Consider the following 26,333-nt stretch of genomic DNA (forward strand, 5'->3'; position numbering starts at 1 on the left):
AAAAGGGATGTTCTTTCTGATAAGCACTTTTGGAATATAGCTGATCCACACAAAACACAAGATAAAAAATGGTGTTACTTTTACTATCTAGGGAATATGCACAATTAATAACCAGAGACCACAAATATTATTACAGATAACCAGTCATAGTAATTGAATGCCCATAAGCATATAGAAACAAACAATACTACTCTGGGTTGAAGTGAATGGACACCATGTCAGTTTGTTGCTTTGACACACTATTCTTCCAACTGTCTTCATTAAAATAAATAATATAGAGAATTTATTATAAAAATGACATTGAATCATAAAATATTTGTGACTTCTTCCAAATTTAATTCAAGTTTGCCAAATATCTAAATGTATACACAGAGGTCTGATATTACTAAATGTCATCTTCCTTTCATTAACTTCAGAAAAGAAGAAAAGAGCTTATAAAATTGTATTTTTGTTCAAACTAAAAACAAAAAAACAAAGATAGTACACTGAATAACATTTGCAGGCATGGCTTTATAAAGCATCTGAACATGATCTAATAAGAAAATGTTTGTTTAGAGAGCAGAGCAAGCGGTGTATAATGAAAATAAGCAACTAAACCACATTTGAACCATGCTTTTAAAATATGATTTTAACATGTTAAATTTATCATGTTAACTCAGGTTTCTCATGCTACACTTCAACCATTCTGACCTACCTTTAAGTGTATCAACACAGTTTAATAAAAAAGAAAGAATATTTTACTGGAAAAACAACTTACCAAGGACTCACAGCATGGCTTTTACACATTGTACTATACCTACTGTATATCCCTCATTGGGGAATATTATAAAGACCAGTAAGAGAATTTTTTAAAAACTGGGCACAAGGAGGACTGATGTAAGAACAGCTAGCTAACTGTGTGTTCTTCTGCTAGCGTTTTCACTTTGTAAGGAATAACAGGAGATTGTTCCATAAATTACCACTTCTTCCATGTTGCTCATGAAGCATTTATCCAATAAGCCATTATCTTTGGCAAGACACTGACTTTTGGGATCATTAGGCCAATTCCATCTTGGAGTTCTTCAAATATTTCCTTAGTTCAAAATGAATCAAACTTGATAGAAGCATTAACACTGGAGTTCTTGGGCTTGTTGAAGTCAACAGAGCATATTGATTCTTTCTGGCTATTCCAATTAAATCCTTCTGCACAACATACATACAATTCTCAGCAAGAAACAGTGACAAAAATCAAGAAAAATAGGAAATTTTGCATTTAAAAATTTGAAGAGCTGCAAAGTGTGTTTGAAGGTCAAAACCATGTGTAGGAATAGAATGTGTTTCCTTCACAACAGGGAATTCTGGGGAAGAAGAGTTCGATGTACAATAAGAAAAATGTACCTATTCTTGAACTGACTGGTATATATCTGCTAGATTTCAATGAAGAACCCTGCAGACATTATGACATGAGCCTCTTTGATATTTGGACTAAAGGATTGCAGAGCATTTTTGTTTTGTTTTAAAATGGCAAGCAACATTTTAGCTGCTTGTATATTATGGCGTACCTAAAATAAAATAAAATAAAATACTCCTAAAATACTTAGTAGTTGGAGTAGGTATTTAACTATCATAGTTAGGTTCCCTAGAAATATTTAGATGGTTATGCATGTTTCATTTTATGCCTCCTAATTCTATAATATTGTTTATGATCTATCATAAACCATCTGAAGTAGGTGAGACAGAGATTTAATATATGTAATCTAGAATTTATGCTTGTTTTAAGATACCAAGGAGGAAGAAAACCCACCCCACCCCAAATGCAGTAGATATAAGCAAGGATCACAAGATAGTGATTGGATAAAGAATATTTGAAATAAGCTAGTACTGTCATACTCCCCACAAAGTATGCCCGTAGTCTGAGGATTAATAAAGCAAGTTGACTTCCTCCAACCAGGAACAAGAAGGAGCATTTTAATTTCCATAGCTTTTTCAGCCTTACATTCAGGTTATAATCTGCAAGTGATGTGCTAAATCTCTTGCATGAAAGAGTACCCCTATGAAATGACTTGGAACTTGGACAAATTTAGCAAATAACTTAAGAGGCAAGAAGCAGTAACCTATGGCATATTCTGGTACTGTGGCAGCACATTAAGGTTTGTGAAATCATGTGTATTCCTGGGGAATATTACTATTTAGGATATTACTGACTCCTTACAGTTCTCTTCTCTTGCTGTTCATTTTGATGCAACAACATTCTCATGGCCAAAGATAAATCTTTAGCTTTCTCCCTAAATCCTATCTAAGTTGATGAAATACTATTTGGTCAATTTCAGTATTTCAGTCATCTAGACAATTACTTCCTGCAGAGTTAGCAATATTAAATGTAAACGAGAGTGGCAGGAAGCTATGCTAACTCACACACACACACAAAAAGATAAAGTCATGACTCCTTAAAATGGACAAAATCTTTTGCTTCACGCTTTTATACTCCTTGAATTACCAGGGATAAGTTCATTGACTTCGTAGATTTCAGGTACACTGAATCAAATTTTGCATCAAAGCCCTTCAGAACATGGCAAAGCCTATTGTTACTAGCTTTTTGCATAAGGCTTTGAGCACTGAGTTACTTCCACTATTTTAAAAAATTCTATTTTCAAGGAGTAATACAATGCTATAAGACTGAACATCCAAGAACTCTTAGTTGCTACTAAGTGTGAAGTTTGGGAAAAGTTTAGGCCAAATATAAATGTAATAACCACTACCACATATTGTTTTATTTCATCAAATTGTAGCATCCTGCATGAGCTGTTGCTTCTTGCATTCCAATTCCTAGAAAATTGAGTTACATAGATGTCTTTGTGAAAGGAAAGACAGACCCTTGGGCATATTGTTATAATAAAGGCTCTTCATAGGGCCGAATAAGTGCCTTGCAAGCAATGTACCAAGGAACATACCATTTTAAAATTGAAGCATATGCATGAACAAAGGATCACTTTATTGGGTAATGAAAAAAACTCTGAATGGGACCAGGGGAGGATCTTGAATGATTTCAGAACGGATGTGGGCACTGATATATGTTGCTATAATAATCTGACCTCTGTGGAACCCATCAGAACTGTTTATTGTCAGACTGCAATCCGTTCCTATTTTCAATGCTTAGTATGACCAATAGGGAGACCCTTAATACTATTTACTCTTAAAAAAGGAGGAAAGAATGAAATGCATTTGGGGGGGAGGGGGACTGATACTAGTCAACAGATAAAGTTCCTATTGAAGCAGTAGGCTTAGCTATGGTTACCATTCTGAACAGCTGTAGCTGCAGGCAGATGGAACAATATTTGGTCAGACACTAGCAGCTGGCTAGCATGTTTGGCTCTTGCTGTTTCTCCAATTCCAGGCAACTCAGCTTGACTTACTTCTTCTTTGCATTGACATTTCTGCAGACCCAGTTCATGCCATCCTTCAAAGACAACAGAAAAAGAACATTAGGTGAGACAGAATAGGTAACCAGATCCCAACAAATTTTCTCTTAGATTGGTTTGCAAAAGCACTTTCTCAGTCTTCTCTTGATTCCCTATATTATATAAATGCAATCTGTCAAATGTTTTTATCTTGCTAATTCATTTGTGACCATGAAAGTTGATGTATGAATGGCTTCTTTAATCAGACTCATATCTTTTGTAGGGGTAAAATATGGGACTACAGACTTTATTCCTGGGCTTTTATGCCACCATGAACTCCTGGGCTTTTTGAGATAATTCTGGTGGCAGAGATACAGCCAACTGTAATGATATAGTTGCTACTATATTGATCCTTTTTGGAGAAGGCAAATTATAAGATAAATCAAAAGGAAGATCTAAGATTCACTGCTAACTCAGCTGCAGACAAATTAGCATTCTAGTTACACTCCATTTTCATTTTGCAGGAAAAGACAAATCAGCCTGGTTCTAGTTCATGTCAATTTCACATGTATTCAATAAAAAAGTTATTCTGTTCAGCTTCCACACTAAAAGAAAATCAGGAAAATTCACCATAATTTTTTTCCACGCAATTTTTTCTAGTATGTATGTTTTTGTATGTAAATTTTAAGCCAAGAACCACATCACACAATTTGGAAAGGAGAGCAACCTGAAAGATAAATACGTTCGAATGAGGGAAGCATGAACTAGGTGAATTGGTCCTCCAGATGTTGCTCTGAACAGCCAGCACCTCTCATCATTAAGCATCTTGGCTGGGGCTACTAGGAACTGAATCTTGGCAACACCTATAGAGCTGCAAGTTCCCATCCCCTTCCTGGGGCTCTATAAATGTCAGTGACAGACTACACAAATGTCTGATTTTTGTATACCATTATCTAAGTCCCCAAACTTCTGATTTCCAAACTGAAGATACCAAGGGACAGTTAATTTTAAAGTCCTCTATTTTGCAGAAGAAGGAATGAATGATCAAGATGAGGTAGGTTGCTGTGTAAACTCTGGTATCTCACACTGAACTTAAAAGCCTTCAGGGGAAAAAAATAGGGAGAAGGGAATGTCTTAAAAGATGCACCCACACAGCAAGTTCCTATGCAAGAGTGTTCATGACAGAAGATACCCCAGGAAACTGGATAGGTTTCCCAGAAACAAGAATCAAAAGACATCTTGACTCAGCATTGTTCCTGAAGCGTCCTATAGCTTCTTGTTTGTCTTTAAGAGTGCCTCTCCTCCTTCCCAAATTTGTCAAAGGATTATTAATTCGGTAGTAGCTTTGCTGTAGTCAAGATGCTGGAATGAATGAATGAATGAATTGATTGATTGATTGATTGATTGATTGAACGAACAAATTTATATGGCCACCCAACTCACACATGGTGACTCCAGGCGGCTTACAGAATTAAAATCCACAATACAAAAACCCATCAACCCCCACCCCCTTTTTATACAGAAACAGTTGTGTTTTCTAGTGGTTGAAAAACAGGAAAAATCAACCCTTAATTCTATTCCATATTTTAGACATCTACTTGTAAAAAGTGGAGGAAGCAAGAGTTTTGTGCATCAACCCTGCCATTCCTGTTGCTTTGGAAGAAATAACCGTATTTGCATCCGTCATAACATATAAGGCAAATGGGTACCCTGACTCAGTTTTGGTTATTTGCAAAAGCATAACAGCTGAGACAATTTAAAGCCATAAATATTTGCTGACACCCCTTTGATATTCAATGCACTGCTTCTACACATCCCTTTACTACAATATATCTCCCAAGCCAAAGAACCATCTCCTAACATATACAGGATTCCAACACTGTCCAAGACCAAGATAGCTCAGCCCATGAGTAGCGAGCTATCTGAACACTGCACGGCCCAGGCTCATAAAGCAGAGCTTATGATAGGGTTTACTGTGATTGCAAGCCTGATGATACAACAACAGCAAAAAATTTTTTTTTAAAAAGACAAGGCACTATGCTGAAGGAAGGATGATCTCCAAATGGCTTTTCAACTTATATCTAGATCATTTTATTTGAGAGAGCCATTTTGGTGTAGTGGTTAATGCATCAGGCTAGAAACCAGGAAACCAAGAGCTCTAGCCTGTCTTAGGCACAAAGTCAGCTGGGTGACCTTCAGCCAGTCACTCTCTCTCAGTCTGAGGAAGGAGACAACGGCAAACCAAACTTTCTCTCAGCCCTAGGAAGGAGGCAAGGGCAAATCACTTCCAAAAAACCTTGCCAAGAAAACTGCAGGGATTTGTCCTTGCTACACCAAAATGGCTCTCTCAAATAAAATGAGTCATTTGGAGATCATCCTTCCTTCAACATAGTGCCTTGTCATTTTTTTGCTCTTGATGTATACGTTGCTGCATACCTGTACTTTCACTATAAAGGGCTCATTTGTACTGATAAGTGTATCTCATGATGTGGAGGAAGCCCCCATTAGAAAGCTCTAATGCCAGAACTCCCTGCACATTCACATTTTCAACTCCATTTTATAAACCCACATTACATATTACAAACATCATTGTGAACTAAGTTAATCTGTATTCTGAAGTATGAGGGAGACACAGCTAGCATGATTCTGTATCTCTCTAGTTCACTCCTTAAATGAGAAGAACTAATACTAATACAAATCTGCTTACAGTAAAAGTCTCTGACAATATTAGGAAGCACGATTGGTGTAATGAAAGCTATTTTCTCAGCTATGACAATGGCTGCTGTCCAGTGACACTCATGAGGGAAAAACAGGCACACACATCCACATTCAAAGCATCTTGATTAGAACTTTTCAGTGGTGTCAAAAGGGTATCAGGGCAAGGTCACAGCAGATTCCAATCTTAATTAACATTTTTATTTAAGGAAATTCATTTTAAATAATTCAATTCTCTAAATGTATATAATTTATTAACCATAACGTAATCTCATTCATCTTGAAGTCTGTAATCTTCTTGATTTTACACATAATAGCATCACCAGAAAACTAATTAAATTGACCTTCCAACTACTACTTCTTTGTTTGCTACATTATTTATTCTTTTTTCATACTATGCCTTGGGGCTATGACAAACTTTTCCCTATTAATACATTATCTGTATATTTCAATTCTAAGGAAGTACCCCACCCCACCCCCAAATCAGCTCATGGCCTCCTGAGTACTTTGTCCTCTCCCATATGACACATTTACTACCCCATCATTGACTTCTATATATGGTATCTCTGTCATTACCCTATGGGTACTTTCTTAATGTCATGTGTCAGGAGTAAAATATGTAACAGTTTAGTTGTACATGTTTTTGCAGAAGTAAGTTCCCTAAGCTCAGTCTGATTTATTTCATATGTAAATGAATTCAGGATTGCAACACTTTTTTTTCCCTGAGAAGACAGAACTTCAGTTCTTGATACTAAGCTCTGTATACAAATTACTAATTTAAAAAAAACAACTTAGGACATGCCAGAATCTCTTCTTAATCATGACTACACCAAAATAAGTCTCAATGATTCCAGTGGGGCATAATCCCAAGAAAAAGAGTGAATGATTGCAACTTAAGTAAAGAAAGAAGAAATTTTATTTCCAAAACATTTCCACAACAGATATGCATTTTCAACCTGATTGCATCACAAGGCCAATTGTCATACCATAGGTATAGATGTCAGCCCTTCAAGGTAGATCAGACTAGGAATCCAATGTTATGTAAGCCAGTACTATTTTTATTATAAAGCTATAGTAACAGAATCTTGCAAGTCTGAATGCACTTCTCCCCTCCCTCCCTTTAACTTTGTGAGAACTAGGGAGGGGCTTGTCTGTGGTACTTATACACATTACATTCCTGCCAAGGACTCAGGCCTCTTTTATCTGACCACTGTCTTGGTAACAGCTCTTCCTCCTCTCCCTCAAGGCCATTCTTCTTCCCTCTACATCAAGCAACCTAGGGTTCTCCAAATATTTTGAACAAATTCCACTAAACCCAGACAGCAATGCTAATGCTAAAATCCTAAGATTTTAGGAGGCATGGTCCAAAACATTTGGTGAGGACAAGATCACTCATCCCTGTAGGCAGAATTTCCTACAATTCTGATTTTGATCAAAGATTGTCATATGAAGACAAAGTAGGCAATGCTTTATTCTACTAGCTGAAGGCAGTTTGTATTGATTATTAAGTGCCATCAAATTGTTGACTCTTAGTAACTACAGATAGGTTTTCTCCATGATTTGTCTCTAACCTGGTCTTTCAGGTCTTCCAACAATGCACTCATTGCCACTGTTACTGAGTTTATTGACCTTGCTGCTGGTTGACCTCTTCTTCTCTTTCCTTCCACCTTTCCCAGCATTAGACACTTCTCCAGAGAGTTAGGTCTTCACATAATGTGTCTGAAGTAGGATAATTTGAGCCTGGTCATTTGTGCTTCAAGTGAGAACTCTGGGTTGATTTGTTGAATACTTGGCTGTCCACAGTATTTTCAAGAATCTTCTCCAACACCAAAGTTCAAAAGCATCAATACTCTTCCTATCCTGCTTATTCAAAGTCTAACTTTTGCTTCCAGAGAATGTCACAGGGAATACCACGACTTGCACAGTTCTGATCTTGTAGGTATAGACACATCACAGCATTTGAATATCTTTTCAAAGTGTATTCCTTGACTGGTGAATTCCTTGACTGCTTGTTCCTCTACTGTTGATGGTTCCTTTACTGTTGATGGTTAATCCTAAAAGGCAGAAGCTATCCATCACTTCAATATCTTCACTGTTAATTCTAAGACTGGTTTTTCTATCTGTTGTCATTAGTTTGGTCTTTTTTATATTTAATTTTAGTCCCTTAAAAAATTATATTATTGTAAAACTTACATAGTACATTGTATTATTCTGACACAGAGGTATTGATACAATGTTGATTAAAAATTATTAACACTCTAATGTTTAAATAGTTTAAGCCACTGAAGATTCAATAAAAGAAAAACATATTATCAATCTTAATTATGGTTTAAAATGTCAATTTTAATAAGCATAAATAGTATTTGGCTTCTCCATCCAGAATTGAATATAACAATAAAGAACCACTGCAAGTTGTATCAAAGTGTTTGTTATACAATAAATGTTTCAGTCTTGAGTTATTTAATATTAAGATCACCACTGTATTGTTACTTAATGTTGTTTGTACATACTGAAAAGGAAAAGAGGAGATAAACAAAGCAAGTCTGACAATGATTAGAATACCAATGGATAAAGAAAAAAAGAAAAAGGGAAAAAAGGAAAAAAAGAAAGATTATTAGGTTTCTAGTTTCCCTCTTTTTGTGCATACGTTAATTTAAAATAAACATTATTGTAAATTTATAAACATATAGGCCCCCTTTGAAGCCAGAGTGTGATTATATTTAACATGCTGTGTGATGTATTTTATGTATGCGAACCATTCTTGCTTAAATTTGGTTAAACTTCTATTGTGAATATATTCCGATAATTTTGTCACTGTGGCATATTCTCCAAGTTTAAGTTCCCAATCAGATATTGTCAGGATTATATCTTTCTTCCAGTACAAGTAGTCCTTGGTTAAGACAGCAGTTGGGACTGGGATTGCCATCGCTAAGAGATGGGGTTGTAAAACACAATGTCACGTGACTGTGCCGCTTAGCAACAGCAACTCCGGTGGTCAAAGTTGCTCATGTTAAATGAGGACCACGCAGGTCATTCAGTGAGGACCTCACATGAACATGACTTCTGACTTCCTGCCGGCTTCCCCACTGACTTTGCTTGTGGGAAGCTGGCAGGGAAGGTTGCAAATTGCAATCACGTGACTGTGGGGATGCTGCAGTGGCCAGAATTCCAAAGAGTGGTTGTAACTACCACTCATTCAGTGCCATTGTAAGTTTGAATAGTTGCTGAACCAGTGGTCATTAAACAAGGACTACCTGCATTGGGCAAAATTTATTCTTACTACTGTGAACCTGTATCTCATTAAATTGTGATGTTTCCTGTCGATTTTCTCTGAAATTATACACGGTAGGAAAAGTGGTAGTTTTATTTCAAATTTAAATTCCAAAATTTCCTACATTGTACTATGTATATCTTTCTAGTACTTTTGAGTTTTTTTACATGTCCACCACATGGGGTAAAACGTTCCTTCTGTTTCATAGCTTTTCCAGCATTTATTATTGTATGATTTCTCTGTCTTAGATATTATTGATGGGAGTGGTATACCATCTGTAGAACATTTTGTATCAATTTTCTTTTAATTGTAGCTTGGTGTGAATTTTATAGATTTAGTCCATAATTCTTCCCATTGTTGTATTATGACTATTTCTTTAAAATTTTGCATCCATTTTGTCATAGTTTTTTGTTTGTTCTGTCTCTGTATCATATCTGAGTAAAATGTTATATATGCACCCCAACAGATGGTGTTGGTTTTATATGAGTGTTTCAAATTCTTTTTACTTAATATCCCTCCTTCCTTTTTGAGATCTGATTTTATCCTTCCAGCAATTTGTAAATACATCAACCATGGTATATTCTGGCCTTCACTGAGTAATTCTTGCAGTGTCTTTAACTATTCATGGAATCTGAATGAACCATGTCTACATATGTAATTACATTTTTCTTGCTGTAATTATGTCCAACATGGAAAGCATTTGAGGGAGAAGCTGGAGGTTAAATTGTTGGGCTTATTATTACCCTTCTTTTCATTGTGCTCCCTGACTTTTATTACTAGAGCTTGTGGGTCTTTTTGCATTTTCAACTATCAGGGTAGTGACATTAGCATAGCATAGGTTCTTGATGTTTTTTCCTCCACTTTTAAAACCACACTCACCTTCTTCCAATCCACCTTCCCTTAATATATATTCAGCTTACAGGCTGAATAAATAAGGGGAGAGTCGGAGTGCCTACATTGCCATCCTGAAGCCAATCTGTTTCACCATGTTCTGTCTGTACTGAGGCTTTCTGACCGGTATATAAGTTTTTCATGAGGACAATGAAATATTCTGGGATTCCCATTTTTCTGAGCATATTCCACAGCTTGACATGATAAACACAATCGAAGGCTTTCTATAATCTATGAAGCACATAGTGACTTATTTTTGATATTCTTCGGCTTTTTCAATTATGCAGCATGCATTGGTAATAATGTCTCATGTTCCTCAGCCTTTTTTAAAGCTAGCTTCTATTATTTATTTTCATGGCTATTAAGAACTGCCACATTGTAAGTAGAGTCCAGTGACAATAGCTTAGGGTACTGCAATTAGTTGGCAATGCTTCAACAAGATGCACAAGGAGTTAGATCAAGGGTAGATGACAGGAAAGGTTATGTCTCATTCTTCGTGTGGCTGTGTATGATGTACATACCGTGATAGTACACTGTAGTTATAACATTGTATTATTTTTTCTACAACAGTAATGGTGATACTGCTATCGAATTAGATATGTTCTTGTACAATAATGTCATCATGTTAACTTGTTATAACATTCTTATATACTTTCCCCATACATCATTCCCATGTGTAAACCTGCCTTTAAAAAAAAAAGTGAGAACTGTCAGACTATTCCTTTCTACTTTTATAGGTAAAAACAAACCGTCTTTCTTCAGTTTGAGAAAAGAAGGAAGAAAAAAAGGGAAGATCCAGGATGACAGTGATTGGACAATAGCATTTTGTGGATGCCTTACAAAATGTGAGTGAACAAAGGATGATCACATCTAAGTTAATTCTGAAGGTAGAAGACGTACTCTAAATTTATATGCAGTTATATGAAAGGCAAATGGTTTTTATATTTAGTCAAATTCCAGTGGGGTAGAGGGCTTAGCCGGGAATGAAGCAATTCTGCTGACTTATGTTTCTAGGAAACTATTTTTAAGCTGTGCTGAAAGAAATATCAACATATTTTTAGGGTTCACAAAGAAATATTTGAAAAGCCTGGAAATTAAACTAAAATCATTTTTTTCATCTCATACACTTCAGAAAATTGCAAGAGCTTTCAGTATCACTGTTGTTGGGTTAAAAGACAGTACAGTAGCTGAATTTTAAGCTTGCTTTAAAATCTAACAAAAATGTCTTCCATTCTCCCATCCAAATTACCTGTTTTCTTTAGGAAATGCTTCATAAGTTATGTTGTAAACCGGTATACATAGGTATATTATATCAAATTTTATATTTTGATATCGTAAAATGTGATGCATGAAAGAAATGTGAGGGGGAACATACAGTATATGCTTAGAAAACCTGACAGCATTATATCTGCACAGGGCATGCTGGTTACATTGGTACCAGAAGAATAATATATCTACTCTTGGCACATACCTTTGATGAAGAGAAAATGCTATGTTGCCTATCTGTCCCAAAGATGTATTTACCATCCAAGCTTGATGCACAAAGTAGTATTTTTTCAGATAAAGCAAGTATTTTTAACTAGAAATAAAATATTTCAAAACTCTACAGGACATAATGAACAAATGTATTTCCTGTTTAAATTAACTTTGATTTTGGCCTCTTCTAGGTAAAAGCTTCATTCGCCATATGTTTTGACTGGATCACTTATTGCAGCTCATATTGTGGGCGAAGGGAAATGTTTGGAAATTAAGAAAACAGATGCCAAATGAATGTAGCCATATTTGTATAAATGATTCATAACTTGGAGACCGACAAATGCACGAAATACTAGGAAATGGTGGCAGAATGTTGTTTACAACAAAGTGAAGCAATAGCTGCCTTTTTAACCTTATTTAGCGGGGACAACTTGGCTTCAAAGATAATGATTCTGTGATTTTTGTCCTGTGACATTTTCATAGGACAATATTAAGATTTATCTTGAGGAAAAACTACTCACTGATTCACAGATAAGATGAACAGAAATCAGGTAAGATGGTAAGCTTATACATGTCTAACTGGGAATAAGATTTGTTGATCATATTAGGATTTAGTTTGATTAAACATGCATAGGGTTAAGATATTATCCTTCATCTTATACCTACTCAATTCTTCAATCTATGTTGAAAGATTTTTAATAGAAACTTAATGCTTCATAACACATTAAAACATAAATTTATATGACTCTATTTCCTTTTGCTTTAGTTAGCCAAATTACACTTCTTTATTTTACCAAGTTATGTTTTTAAAAAAAGAACAAATGATATGTCCTGCAATGATAGCTGATCAAAATAAAACAAATGAAGTAAAAGCAACAATATGTAAGGAAAGTACTTACTTAATGATGGTAACTACAGATACCATTAGGCCTACTTAGCAGAATCAGCAGAAAGTCCCCCAACTCAACAGGATGAGCTTACCATGTTTTGAAATAAGTGAAGTAATATACATTCTTATAGCCCCCAAACTTCTTCAGAAGACTATTAAGCCTTAAATCTAAAATTAACTACAGGTAGTCCTCAAGTTACGACCATTCGTTTTGTGATCATTCGAAGTTACAGTGGTGCTAGACGATTGGTACTTATGCCCAGTCCCTGAAGTTATGGCTGTTGCAGCACCCCTGCAGTCATGTGATCAAAATTTGGGCACTTGGCTTTATGAAGGGGCTGCAGAGTGCAGGGGCCAAAAGAGCAGAGATGGGGGGAGATAGGCAGGTGCGGGGGGTTGAAGGGGAGGCAGTCCCTTACCTTGGAAGAACCACACCTTGGGGCTGGAAGGAACCAAGCCAGGAATGGCTTGGATCAGAGTGGGTCCTCGGCTAACAACCAGTGGGATTTGTTTAACAATGGCAATGGGGAGTGCCAAGACTGCTGTTGCTAAGTGATACAGTCATGTAATGTTGAGCTTTACAACCGCATTGCTTAGCCATGGAAATTCTGGTCCCAATTGTTGTTGTAACTCAAGGATTACCCGTACACAAATGCTTGTAGCCCTACTAGGTGGCAGCTCCTAACCAACGCTGAAAGTTAAACAATATTTAAAAAGCTAAAATATATCAAAAAAGCTAAACAGAGTCAGATCTAGTCAGTATTTGGATGGAAGGCCACCAGGACATATCAAAGTTGTGTACAAGACTGGAAAGTAAAAAGTAATAATAAATCCATGCATTATTGCCAAGAAAACTTTATGGATGCATCCCTAAAGTCACCAGGAATCAAGCTCAACTCTAGGGAATCTTTAGCTTAACTATCTGCTTGTAGCTAGTTAGAGCTTCAAATAAGGTGATACAACAAATGATAATTTATCAAATAATGGATTTTAATAACAAAGTTTCCCAATACAAGCTATCTCTTCTCCCATTCCTTTACTGTAGTCTTGTTTTTATGTATATACAAAAAGAATGATGATGAGTTGTGATAAAGCCCTTTTTGTCCCAGGTTTTCTTGGTGGTAATGCCTGGTTTGCCATTCCCTTCTTTCAGATTTTTTTTCTGACCTCTCAGTCCAATATCCAGCTTTGTATTCCCTAGTGGTCTCCCATCCAAATACTAATCAGGCCTAGTGGCTGCTTAGTTTTCAAGCCCAGGTAATGTTGATGAGGTGCTGTCACCTGCTGATCCCTATGGGGAGGAATGACTGTTAATCCAGTGAAGGTCCAGCAGAAGTTGCAGTAGCTAAGGTATCTTGACTATATGTAGGCAGAAAATAGCAAGATAAAAATGGAGTAAGGGACCTTAATATACACTACACAGGAAAGGAAAATGTACTGAAAACTTAACTTTAAAGAGAATTTTATGAGGAAGAAAAGGAAGGAATGGGAAAGGAATGGAAACTGGAATAAATAAAGAAGTCTTTATTTTCCCCAATACCCCAATGGTCCATTGTTTGGTTTTCTGTTTGTTAATGAATACACTATGCATTTTAGTGGGGCTCTGTAAGGACCTAATCCTCAGCTTTTGAAACTGTCCAGTCTATCTTGTTTTGGTCCAAGTGTATCCCATCTTGACCCAATTCTGAAGCATAACTCAAGAAAAATGGAGTTTCATCCTGCATTACATAATCCTTTCCCAGCACACTTTTACTGAGCCTTGCTTTCATCAACCTCATCCCTGATCTCTTTGTTGACTTTGCCTAATACAGTAATGCAAAGACATACACACATGTCCTTTTAGTAGGGCCAAACCAGAACTGCAGGGGGACCACTTACAAAGACAGAACGACACACACATACCTGTACTGTTTATAATTTTACAATACAAAATATAAAAGATTATTAAAGAATTATTTGTGGCAAAAACAAATGAAGAAGGATGGCTAAGCAAAAACTGGTACAATAAAAAATTATTGTCCTTAAAACCAAATTGGAAATAATACACATATTGTGAAAGGAAGGGAATAAATAGTTACTGGAGAAGAATCAAGCAAGAATGGAGATGAGATTGTTGAAGCAAAAATATAAATCAGTGTGTGATTTGCAAGAGAGAGACCCATAACACATGGAACCTCTCTCTTGCCCTGAGCGAGTTAAAAATTAAATTTCTCTATTATGCATTTGGTTCATGCTTGCACTGAAAACACAAGGATCAAGAATAAGAGGAATGCCTATCTCTCTCAGATCAGTAGAAAAGCCATTCTGCTAAAATAAACATTGTCTCCTCACCGACACGCCCTCTCCCGTCAGGGCTGAACAAGACTGAATCTGCCAGACTCTATCCCGGATTGTGTGCAAGTTCAGACCCTCTGCAATCTCTGCAGCAGGGGCTGCCGTCAGTAAATCTTGTTTGTTTGCAAAGATGAGTACCGGAACGCCACTTAGCTTTTCTTCATCCACAAGCTCTGCTAGTTCCTGAAATCATAAAGACATGCAGAATTTTTTATAAAATGAACAAGATCTTTTCCCCTAAACAGTGCTGGAGAAATATTATAACCTAATGTTTTATTGTAGCAGTATAGATGCTACAATAAAGAGTACAGGTATGTAACACAAGCAAGCACTGATACCATGATCTAAAGTAAGTTTTTCCAAAATCACAACAGAGTAGAACTTTGCTCAGACTGACTGCCATCAAGGCAATGTCTGTGCATTGCCAATCCCAACCCTCTAGAGACCAGCACTTATGGAACAGCCAAAACAACATATACAGTAGACTCTCAGTTAACCAGCACCCATGGGGATTGGTAGATGCCAGATAAATGTAGTTTCTGGTTGCTTGAGAGTTCCTATTAAACCCTAATACCCACTAGATGGCAGCAGAGAGATACAGATTCTTTTGCAGGTTGCTTGAGAGTGCCAGTTGCTTGAGTTCTGGTTAACTGAGAGTCTACTGTACTAGCACACTTATAAGCTGAACTTGCCAGTAAAGTGGAACAGCCCTTAAAAACAGTTCATTTTAGCCTACATATGATTCAAATTTTGCAAGAATCCTAAATACAAGGTTTGAAGTTTGATCCAGTTTATTCATCTCTAATATATGGATCATTGATAAATCTTTTTTTAAAAAAAACAAACCTTGTAATCTTCAAAAAAGGCAGTTGTGGCTACTAAAAGGGATACTAAATATCCCTGTATACTGGGCTTATGTATTCATTATTTGATGATAATATAAATGAGTACATTGAAATACAAACTGAACCTGCAAATATTCTATAACTAAAGTAACTGTAAGATGACCTTAAAAACACTCCTAAAATTAAGGGATAGGAACCTACGAAACAGCACCCTCAAATCTTACATTTTCTGGTAAATAGTATCAGAAATAAAAAAGAGACAAACGGAATGCAAAATGATAATTAGCAATCATTTTAAAGATGAACTTACAGTAACCACTTTGGGGGGGCTGAATGCAGCTGCAAAAGTGTTATAATTATCAAAGGTTAATAGCCTAATACTTCCAATCATTGCTGGATATAACCTGGAGAACTTGCATAATTCAATTGATAAGTGAACATTGTATCATAAATCAGAATCTAACCAATCACTACATTAAATTATCAGCAAAAATCTTCATGTTTTTTTAAGATTGTACTGCAGAGTCTATATAATTCAGATTTCAGTGTAAAAAACAAAAAAAATTTGGATCAAACTTGCAAAAATTGGAAAGAGACTCAACCCCACCCCCTTCTCTTGTTTTTAGCCAATTACCAAATTTGGTAGAAAGCTGAAACTTAAACTGAAACTCCATTTTTATTAATATAAGTTCCACCTCAAAATCTGACAAACTTCAATGTACTGTATCCCTATTTTCAAAAGGTGTGACATACTTACTTGACCAGTTTCTTCAAATCTTTTTCTATCAGCACTATCAATGACATAAATCTACAAAGTAAATAAGGAAAAGAAGTTTAAAAATTCAATTGTAGGATGCTGTCTTACAGAAAGTCTATCTGTAATAACAAGCTTTTGCCATAATCATCTCTCCAAATTAAATAATTCCTGTTAAAATTAATGGATTTTGCATTAGGGAAAAAAACTAAGAACAAAATGTCACCCCCTTTTTTATTGAAAAATAGTGTTTTATAACACTTTTTTCAACTGTGAGCTGTATCTGAAAAAGCACAGAATTCTCAGAGTAAAAGACTAGCTTGGCAACATCAGGCATAGATGTGTATGTAGGGAGAGAAAATATACAGGGGTTTGTTTAATAAGTGGTAACTTACTAATGTACCTGTAACCACAAGTTGTGATTACTGGTACATCACAACCCATTCTTTTTGCAACTTGGCTTCTGCCCTCCTTTACTTCTCCTGCCTTGCTGAAGACCTTGGGTCTTGGGGGTAAGGGAAAATGAGTGGGGAAATCTCTGACTCCTGGTGATCATGACTGAATTCTAGAAGTAGAATTGAGCCCATATTTTAGCCACTCAAAAGCACTTAAATGAACATTTTCATCTCATCCAGTTATAAGTTAGGATCTCAAGATAGGCAGCAGCAGCAGCTTTTATTCAAACAGTCATCTTAATGTTGTACACTGAGAGATAAATGAGAGCCTACACACCCAGACTCTCCACATCTTCCTGCGACACAAATGGGAGCACTACTTTCCAGGTTCTTTCAGATTGGGAAACTACAGTTACTAACTTAAGAACAAATCAGAATCCTAAACTATGTTTTGAAGTTCATTTAGGATTCTGGCTTTCTCTAAAACTAGAAAGTGCTTTGTCCCAGTTCAAAGGAAAAAAAAAAGGAAAATGATGATTAACTGAAAACTAATATATTCAGGCTTGCCATGTTGGAAAAAGCAAATGGCTTGTGTTTGTGAGCAAACTTTCATTCAAATGTTAGTTACTGTCCAAACTAAGCTAGTGTAATCCTTTGAAATGTATCCCGTTCACCAAGCTTGACAACTTTGCTATTCTAGGATGTTTAGTAGTTGCATAACTGGTCATGGGAGCAATTTGTATACGTCATCCCAAAGACAACATTTGAAACAATGACATGCTTTTGTAGTCCTGATGAAACATTGGATTAATCTTCAAAAGAGAAAACTGTGTTTGCAGAACCACTCACTAGATCCCTGTAGCATCTGACTGTTCTTAAAGGAATTCTCATCTAAGCTTAACTTATGAGCAGCACCTCACTAGCAACTTGAGAGGGCAGACTTTATGCCAACACTACGATGAACAGCATTGCATCAAGCAGGATAGATATGCATCATCAAGTGCCTACTTCCATATCTGGAAGGTTTTGTGCCAAACAGCTGCAGGTGTATGTCTGAATATGCAATCATTCAAATATACACACCTTTATTTGTGCATAGCTTCCAAATAGCACAGGTGTGGAAGACTGAAGTATCTTCCATTCAAACACACCTGCTTGTTTATGAATGTGCAATCACTTCATGTGTTAAAAGTATTCTTGGAGGGGCCTCTCACTTGTGCAATATTCTTCAGCTTTGAGCAAAGGCAGGCTTCTTAGCTAGCATGCTGTCTGTTTACAAAATCCCTTCAAGGCAAACCAAGCTAATATAGACCCTAATCCAGCTTTCCCTTTACTATAATAATGGGTTAAAATGGGATAGCACAAGAAATTGTGCCTATGGGTTTAAAAACTCAATATGAAGGAAGCTTGGACAAATCATTTTTTAAAGAAAATTGTTATGTATAAAAACTGATTATATGTGAATTTGCTCACTGTGTATGTGTGTGAGCAGAAGGCAGTTTTCTTTTTGAACTTCTTAGATTGAAGGAATTTTAAAATGCACATTTTGACTAGCTGTAGAAATAGAAAACTTCTGCCATGCTTTTTTGTTTTTGTCTCATAGTAGCTATACAAGAATTATCAGATTAGAGTTTAAAAATCATTATCTAGTTAAAATCTTTGTAGGATAATTAAACTTGCCAGGATGACAAGATATATTGTCAATCATATGCTAATCGGTCCACTTAGAACCTTAGCATCTATTACTCAAGTTACAGCCATACTTTTCTTACTTGAATAGATAGTTCATATGATGCACCCAAGCATTGCACAGGAACACGTTCATTTCATTGCTGCTAAATTTACCAAAGAAAGAGTAGCATCCTGAAAGTTCCAATAAACTTGTATAGAATCTTCATTACATCAGCAGTGAGTTCCTTCCATGATCTAAACAGTCTTTCTTCGCAAAAAAAAAAAAAAACTTCTCGGCAGCTTTCTGCGGCACCAATGCTAGCGTTGAGAGTTTTTATTCATCAAACCTTTGAAAGATGTATCTCCATTTTTTAGATTTTTTTTTATCTTGCCTTTATTATTTTTATAAATAACTCAAGGCAGTGAACATACCTAATACTCCTTTCTCCTCCTATTTTCCCCACAACAAGAACCCTGTGAGGTGAGTTAGACTGAGAGAGAGCGACTGGCCCAAGGTCACCCAGCTGGCTTTCATGCTTAAGGCGGAACTAGAACTCACAGCCTCCTGGTTTCTAGACCAGCACCTTAACCACTAGACCAAACTGGCTCTTTTTACATGTTTTAATCTATTTGATATTTAATTGTTGCACTGTCCCAACTGCTCTTCTTGTTTTCTACATGTTTGAATATTTTAATGGGATGGCTTACTTCTTAAAATTGCTTTGGATATATTTGAACTGAAAATAGTATAAATATCAGCAACCCTTCTAAAAGCTTCCTTCGCTATGCTTCAAAAATCCAACTAATTGAACTGATGCAGCGTTACAGCTCAAGACTAGGGCTGATCCACTAATAGCCCTTATACTTTAAATTACACTTTGGCTATAAACTCCCTACAGCAAAATATTACCCTTAGGTTACAACCAGTGGGCAAGGATACAATTGCTAATATTCCCAGGCTTGGGGGTGGGGGGGACAACAACAACACAAGAAATAAGTTCCACTGCAATCAGGCTGATATTTCCAGCAAAACTCTTATATTGGCAAAATGCTGCTAGCAGAAAGTGCAAAGTAGAGGGCTGCAAATCATTTATCTACTTCATTTCTAATAAGGTTTCAGGCAAGCTATCATATCCCTGGATTTACATTTGACAACACTGCTGCTGTCAGAATATTCAATCTGTACTTTTACATTACATTTTCCAGAGAGGTAGCTAGGTTAGTTGGCTATAGTTAAAACATGTGACTCAAGGAAGTTAAAAACCAGTACATTTATTACAGTATAAGCTTTTATGGTTATCCTTCGTTTCATCAGATGTATAAAGCATTATTCTGAGTGAAGATTATACAAGCATCAGTAACTGGAGGGAATAATATACAGTGTATCAGAGAGAAATAAAATACAGGAAGTGCAAATAATGGTACTTACCTATTAATAATGACCATTCACAAAGCACTACTTGGGTGTGACATCAGATACTATTACATTGGTGAATTGATCTACACATACAGTATAAAACCAACTTTTTTGTCCATAATTGTATGATACTGTAGTTAGATTTTGTAACCTGAACCCAGACCATCTACTTTATAAAAGCTTGGCTTACTTTAAGTTAGCATATTCAACCACAATTGTGTGTAGTGCATGAACCTGGATCTATGGTTCTCCTGGCTCCCGCAAGAGGCATTTTTCACTGAGCAAAGAAATGGGTTACTTGAGGGATGTGAAACAGAATGGCTTCCGGAAAAGTATTTCCACTAGTCTAGTTTCCATGTCACCCTACCTAAGAGATTAACTGAAATCACAAAGGGAGTTATGAAGGATTCAGTTGTACCAATCAAAGTGAGTATTTGTAGCTCAGGGTTGAACTGTGGAGTCCTTGGTGCTCTCTGAGCCTTGTTGTTTTCTTGCAGGCACTTCATTGCCAGACTAGGCAACATCTTCAGTGCGAACAGGGAGAGGGCCTTGCTCTCAGCTGACCCCAGTCTGGGCACAGGGTTACCAGCCCCAATTGGCTACTTATTTAATTTTATTATGGTATTATTATTTTGTAAAGGTTAATGGTAAAGAAGTCAGAAAGTGGCAGGCAGTAAATCTTCACAAAGTTGGCTTGAGCATCTGGCCATAGAAGGGATAGTGCTGAAATGGTTAACTTCATTTATGGAACTACTGGCAGGTTAGTCCCCCATCAACTATTAATGATAAGTTCAGTTCAGTCTTCCTTGTGTGAATATGGCTTTTGCCTCTGTTTATTCCATGGTAACAGAACACAACATCTTAATAACAGCTCTGCTAGGCATAACTAGTTTATTTTTTCCCTTTGCTAGGATTCTTAACGTCCATCTTCTGGTCTCACTGGAATCCCCCCCTCCTCAGCTAGCAGAGAAATTTGCTTGTGCTGCTGCTGCTTTACAAAAGAAAAATGTTCACCTCACTCTGACACTGATATACCTGCATTAACTGGAGTGTTCAGATGAGTGTCTCTTCAGCAACATATTGCCATGATAGGATCTGAACCATTCTTGGAAGTCTATGAGTTCTCCATTCATGCCTCTTCTTCACCAGGCTACAGAGTTGATTTGATTTTATGACTAGCAATCCTCCTTTCCCTGCATTACTCTGGATTCTTGCTTAGAAATTTTTGTTTGTAGAAAGTCTGTCTTGAAACACCTAGAGTAGCTATAGATTGTTACTCTTTTGTCTTCCAACTTAATGATTATTTGTAACAAAAAAAAATGCTTTGGTACTTTTCTGCCTATCCAGTTATGTGTTCTGTAATACATAAAGAATCATCATTAGACTGTCTTCCCATCACTGGATATTACTTGGTGCATTCTGCATGTCTTATGAAGTAGTCCATCAGTGAGCAACTCTGTGACTGGTGGTAGCTTCCAGGGATGCTGCTTCTCCTTGTAATATTCAGGGAAGATATGGAATCTCTGCCAGTTCCCAAGGATAATATGGGCTATCTGCCATACCAACTTTGGATTCTCCTGCTATTCTGGTTCGGCAAATGCATAGTTTTCTATAAGTAGTAGTGGATTTCTTATGGCAGGATAATAGGATTGCCACATTACACAAACAACTATTTGTTGGCCTCAGTTTACCATCTGTAGTAGGAAATAATGCTGCCTTATTTTAAAGAGCTGTTGTGACAAATATTACCATGATAAATAACCCAAAACTCTTTGAAAATTTAAAAAGTGAGTGGTGTAGTGGTGGTGGTGGTGGTGGAAGGAAGTTCCAAATGTGACGTACAAAAAATACCAATATGGGAAGAGCTCCTTAAATATTCCTTCCCTGTGTGAAATACAGCTGTCTATTGGGAACATTTCATCTCTGTATTTTATATAGCATTCAGGACAAAATATGGGTATGAATGAAAAGATCCCACATTGAAAAGAATGAACTGAATTACAGTCTGAAGCACCACATAATTTCACATGGAAGGTAATACCAAATGAAACTATCACATAGCACATGGCTGAGATAGTAGTTAAAAATAAATGTTTCTTAAGATTTCATAAATTGACATATGCACATTTGCTTTGCAAAAAAGATCTCCTGTCTACTATAAAATGAATGGCTGAAACAGGGATTTAGACAGCAACAAATCTTAAATGTAAAGTCACTGTGTTATTTAATATGCCATACAATGTGACCAATGCTTACCAGGATATCAGTGTTCTCAAAATAATTTCTCCAATATGGCCGGATTTTCCTCTGTCCACCAATATCCCACACATTCAATTTGAAACCTTGGGCTTGCACACTTTTAATGTTAAAACCCTGTAACAAATAATGTTAAAACATAACACGTCTTATGTGGATGCCTGGCCACAGTTTCATAGGCTCATACTATTCACAGGTTATATATCACAGCTCCGGAAAATGTAACAAGATAAAGCCTGTATCGCTATTCAGATGAATTGACTGTAGGCAAGGGGAAGGATACAGTAGCCTTGCCTGGGTCAGGGTCTGTTTATGTCACAGCTATAAAGATATATGCTACAGCTTATAACAAGAAAGGAGGGGCACACTGGGAAGTCAAAGAACAGTACAGATAAGGAGAAAGCACAGTACCTCTACTCCTCAAAGCTAAACCCAATATGCAGGTTAACGAGAAGCAAAACTCTGTATGACTTCATATAAGAAAAGTAGAAGCAATAACTAAATTTCTGAAAGACCTGTTTCATCAATTAAAGCTCCAATTGAAAGGGGTGTGCAACTAGAAAAACAAGATGTGGTGCAGACTGGCAACAAGCTGCCACAAAATACAAGGGATTGGTTCTAAGTCTGGAATCTGAGGATGGGTTTTTGCTCTGAGGCATGGGAACATCTCACAGGCAACTGCTCACAATCTAGATCCAACCTACAAATCTCCAGCACCACCTGCTGGCATCTCTGAGATGCTCACAACTGGGTATCAGTTGAAAGTTGGCCTGTGCAAAGAAAATTGAGGTATAGTACATTACATGCTACTCTTTTCATATATATTACATATCTGCACTCTATCATATCTGGTAACAGTAGCATATGAACATATAGTACCAAACAGTGCTTCTAGACAAAAGGCTCTTAACACTGTTGCTCAAAAGCCATTTTGTAGCCATTTGCTCCTTCCATTATTAATGGACTTTTTGGGAAGAAAAAAAGATAGAAGACCTGCTGCAAAGAAACAAGGGGAGTTATAAACAGATGATGTTGTCAGGATCCCCTTAAATTATGTGAACAAGGCAAAATGATTGCATGATAATCCCAGAAACCACACAATGGCACCTTTAAGCAGCAATGAATCATAAAACCATAGAGTTGGAAAGAGCTATGTAAGGCCATCCAGTCCACCTCCTGTTCACTGCAGGTATCCAAGTTAAAGCATCTCCAGACAGATAAATATCTAGCTTCTGCTTGATCACATTCAGTGAAGGGGTGCCCACCATCTAAATCAGTGACTGATTGTACTGTCAAACTGGATTTACCAGCTCCTAGGCCCATTCTATCTTTTGAATTTTTGAAAGAGTTTGATTTTAAATAAAATTAAAAAGGAAACAGGTATACTGAAATCAAAGAGCTAACCTAATCTTTATTTCTCAGAATGACCCTTGTCATATAGGCTCTTTTGACATTCTTAGAAATAAAACTAGTGAATGGCTTCGTAGCCCAGAACTATTTGTAAATGTATCTACCTGCCCAGAAATTTTTACAAGAGTAAGCTAAGCCGATCTTGATAATGAATATCCTAAAGGCTAGAGAAGATTGCAGGGAGTAACCTCACCAGTCTGCTTTCTGAGAAACAGGCGTCTTACGGTTTTTAATACCAACTGGAACAATCATTTTGTAAAAAGGGAACCCTAATGGAAGCCATTTTCTTTGATTATCCATGATATGCTCCAAAAATGTTAAATGTGCCATTGGCTATAAAAACTTGCAGACTGCAGTTTCATCTTTTGAACAATCACTAACCTTGGCTTTCCAGCCTAAGAAAAGTTATTTAAGATATACAAACTTCTCTGTCTCTACACATTTGTATACATATCTGTGTTACTAGTATTAGAATTTCAGTGGGAGGTAAAATATCTTAAAAGTGTGAAGCTGTGAGAGGTAAAATCTAAGTGCATGTGGGTATGCCACCATAGCTATATTTGTATCTGTATCATAATAGATTGCTTTTCTTTTTTAGATCGCATTCCATTGCCGGTTTATGACCTAAACAAAAAAAAGAAAATTTCAAACATTACGGGCTATTCTGGATTTTAAAAAGAGAATGAAAATACGGGATGCTGTCCATAATTCTAAAAACAAATTGTGCAGCTTGAAAGTGATTCATGACTATTTGTACCATCATAACACTGAAATCTGGAAAGGGAGCTGTATGCACACCTAATCTGAGTGTGTTTGCACCCTTTACCAAACATCAGGACATAGCATTATACTTAATCATGGAATATCTGGCCGACCAGTAACAGTATCTTTCCTTACCTGGGTTGGAGTGATATGGGTGATATCTTCAGATGCTAGTTGTTTCAAAAGTGTGGTTTTACCTGCATTATCCAATCCCAGGAGAAGGATCCTAACCTCCTGGTCTGGTGCACTCTTCAGTTTACGCAGAATTGACAGCAAGCCCTGTCAGTCAAAGAGAGAAGAAACTTGCTATTTTAATCATCACCACCAAGTCCTATTTTTGGGAAGTACCTGTTACTCCCAAAATATACTAGGCACTGCACATTAATAAAATATATAGGTCCCTGGCAATAGGTTCATAATATAGAATATATGATACAAAAAGTCAGGGAGAAACTACTCCCCTAATGGATAAGGTTAAAAAGAAGTAAAGTAATAAAACCTATTCATTAATATCCTAATAAATAACATTTTAAAATAAAATAGAGTATCAAGAAGGAACACAAGAGAGAAATTTAATATTTAATCATTTATTAAATAAAACAGGACAAAATAGAGATTGATGTATATAGAAAAACAGTGTCATACATAAGATTCAGCACAAGAAAGTAGAGGTTTTGTAAGAACATTAATATTTGAGGAACAGAGGGTCTGAGGACGTGAACAAAGAGAAAACAATTAACATTTTGGAAAGGGTAAAGGCATGAAGAAAGAGGCTATTAGAAATTTATATACAGAACAACCGAGGAAAATAATGAAGAGAAATGTATCATCAATATACTGTATGTAATTTATAAATCATGTAACATTGCTAGACATTATACTTTTAAATAGACTAAACGTTTTGTTGTTGCTTGCAAACAGACCCTTTAAAATCGACTGATGCCAATAGAATGGCTAGCGATAGAAAAGAGCACATATTTTAAACTGTATGGGACACCCTTAGACAACAGAAATGAAAATACACAAAGCTGAAAAAACATGATTAGAACACCAAGAAAAATAATAAAATTATTATGATTAAGCTAACAGACAAGACCGGTTAGGCAATGGGTCACAAGAATCCACACAGGATAGAATGAGTCTGAAGAAGTTAAGTAGACTTATACTGGGCTTTAGAAATACATTGTATAGAAATTTAAAAAAAATCTTAGTTACAACAGTAATGCAACTAAGAAATGTAAGGATTGAAAAAAAATGCCCAGTTTTTTAATTTATGTGTAACTCGTAATCCTTCTTTTGCAATCTACACTATCTGCATGAAAGTCTAGTTCCAGCATAACATGAAAAAACCACTGCCACATCAATTCTAAAGCCATCTTGAGACTGCTGTACAGTGGTCTGACAATGACATAGACATGTTCTCCACAAATGGTAAGTAAGGCATCTTTGTTCTGGGGCATGAAAGCTGCGTGGATGGGTTTTAAGTCACTCCCAACTACTGCTTAACAGTCATTCTCTCTCTGAAATGTTCACTGTTCACTGTCTCTCTCACTTCTCCTTTTACCATTTCTTACCATCCTTCCCCTCTAACAGCTGTGTCTACATATAGTGTGCCTTTTTAGGGCTCTATTCCAAGCATTTGATGGAGTGAACAGTGAAAGCGTATGCAATAAAACATTCTTAGGCTGCCAAGAATTGCTTTTGCTGTGTCATAGCAAGTTCTCTAAAAATATTGTGAAAAAACAATATTAATGGAATTCAAACTGAAGGAGTAATATTATTGAAGGCAATCTAATAGCTTTACTAATAGCTACTCTACCTAAGTATTGTTAAATGTTTACATAGTTGCATTCAAAATAATCTAAATAAT

General features: G+C 36.4%; 1 protein-coding gene across 1 annotated transcript in view; it reads right to left on the minus strand.

The window, feature by feature from the left end:
- Positions 1-313: 313 nt before the first annotated feature.
- ARL3 (ADP ribosylation factor like GTPase 3) overlaps positions 314-26,333 on the minus strand; it is a 32,756-nt gene continuing 6,736 nt past the window's right edge. The window contains exons 2-6 of the mRNA XM_063307089.1: positions 24,599-24,742; positions 22,292-22,408; positions 16,556-16,606; positions 14,951-15,136; positions 314-3,436 (exon numbers count right to left, since the gene is read on the minus strand). Coding sequence (XP_063163159.1) covers positions 3,389-3,436; positions 14,951-15,136; positions 16,556-16,606; positions 22,292-22,408; positions 24,599-24,742 — 546 coding nt within the window. The 3' untranslated portion in view covers positions 314-3,388. The remainder of the gene's footprint in view (positions 3,437-14,950; positions 15,137-16,555; positions 16,607-22,291; positions 22,409-24,598; positions 24,743-26,333) is intronic.

This window comes from Candoia aspera, chromosome 6, assembly GCF_035149785.1.
Source record: "Candoia aspera isolate rCanAsp1 chromosome 6, rCanAsp1.hap2, whole genome shotgun sequence".
In the NCBI taxonomy this organism is placed as follows: Eukaryota; Metazoa; Chordata; class Lepidosauria; order Squamata; family Boidae; genus Candoia; species Candoia aspera.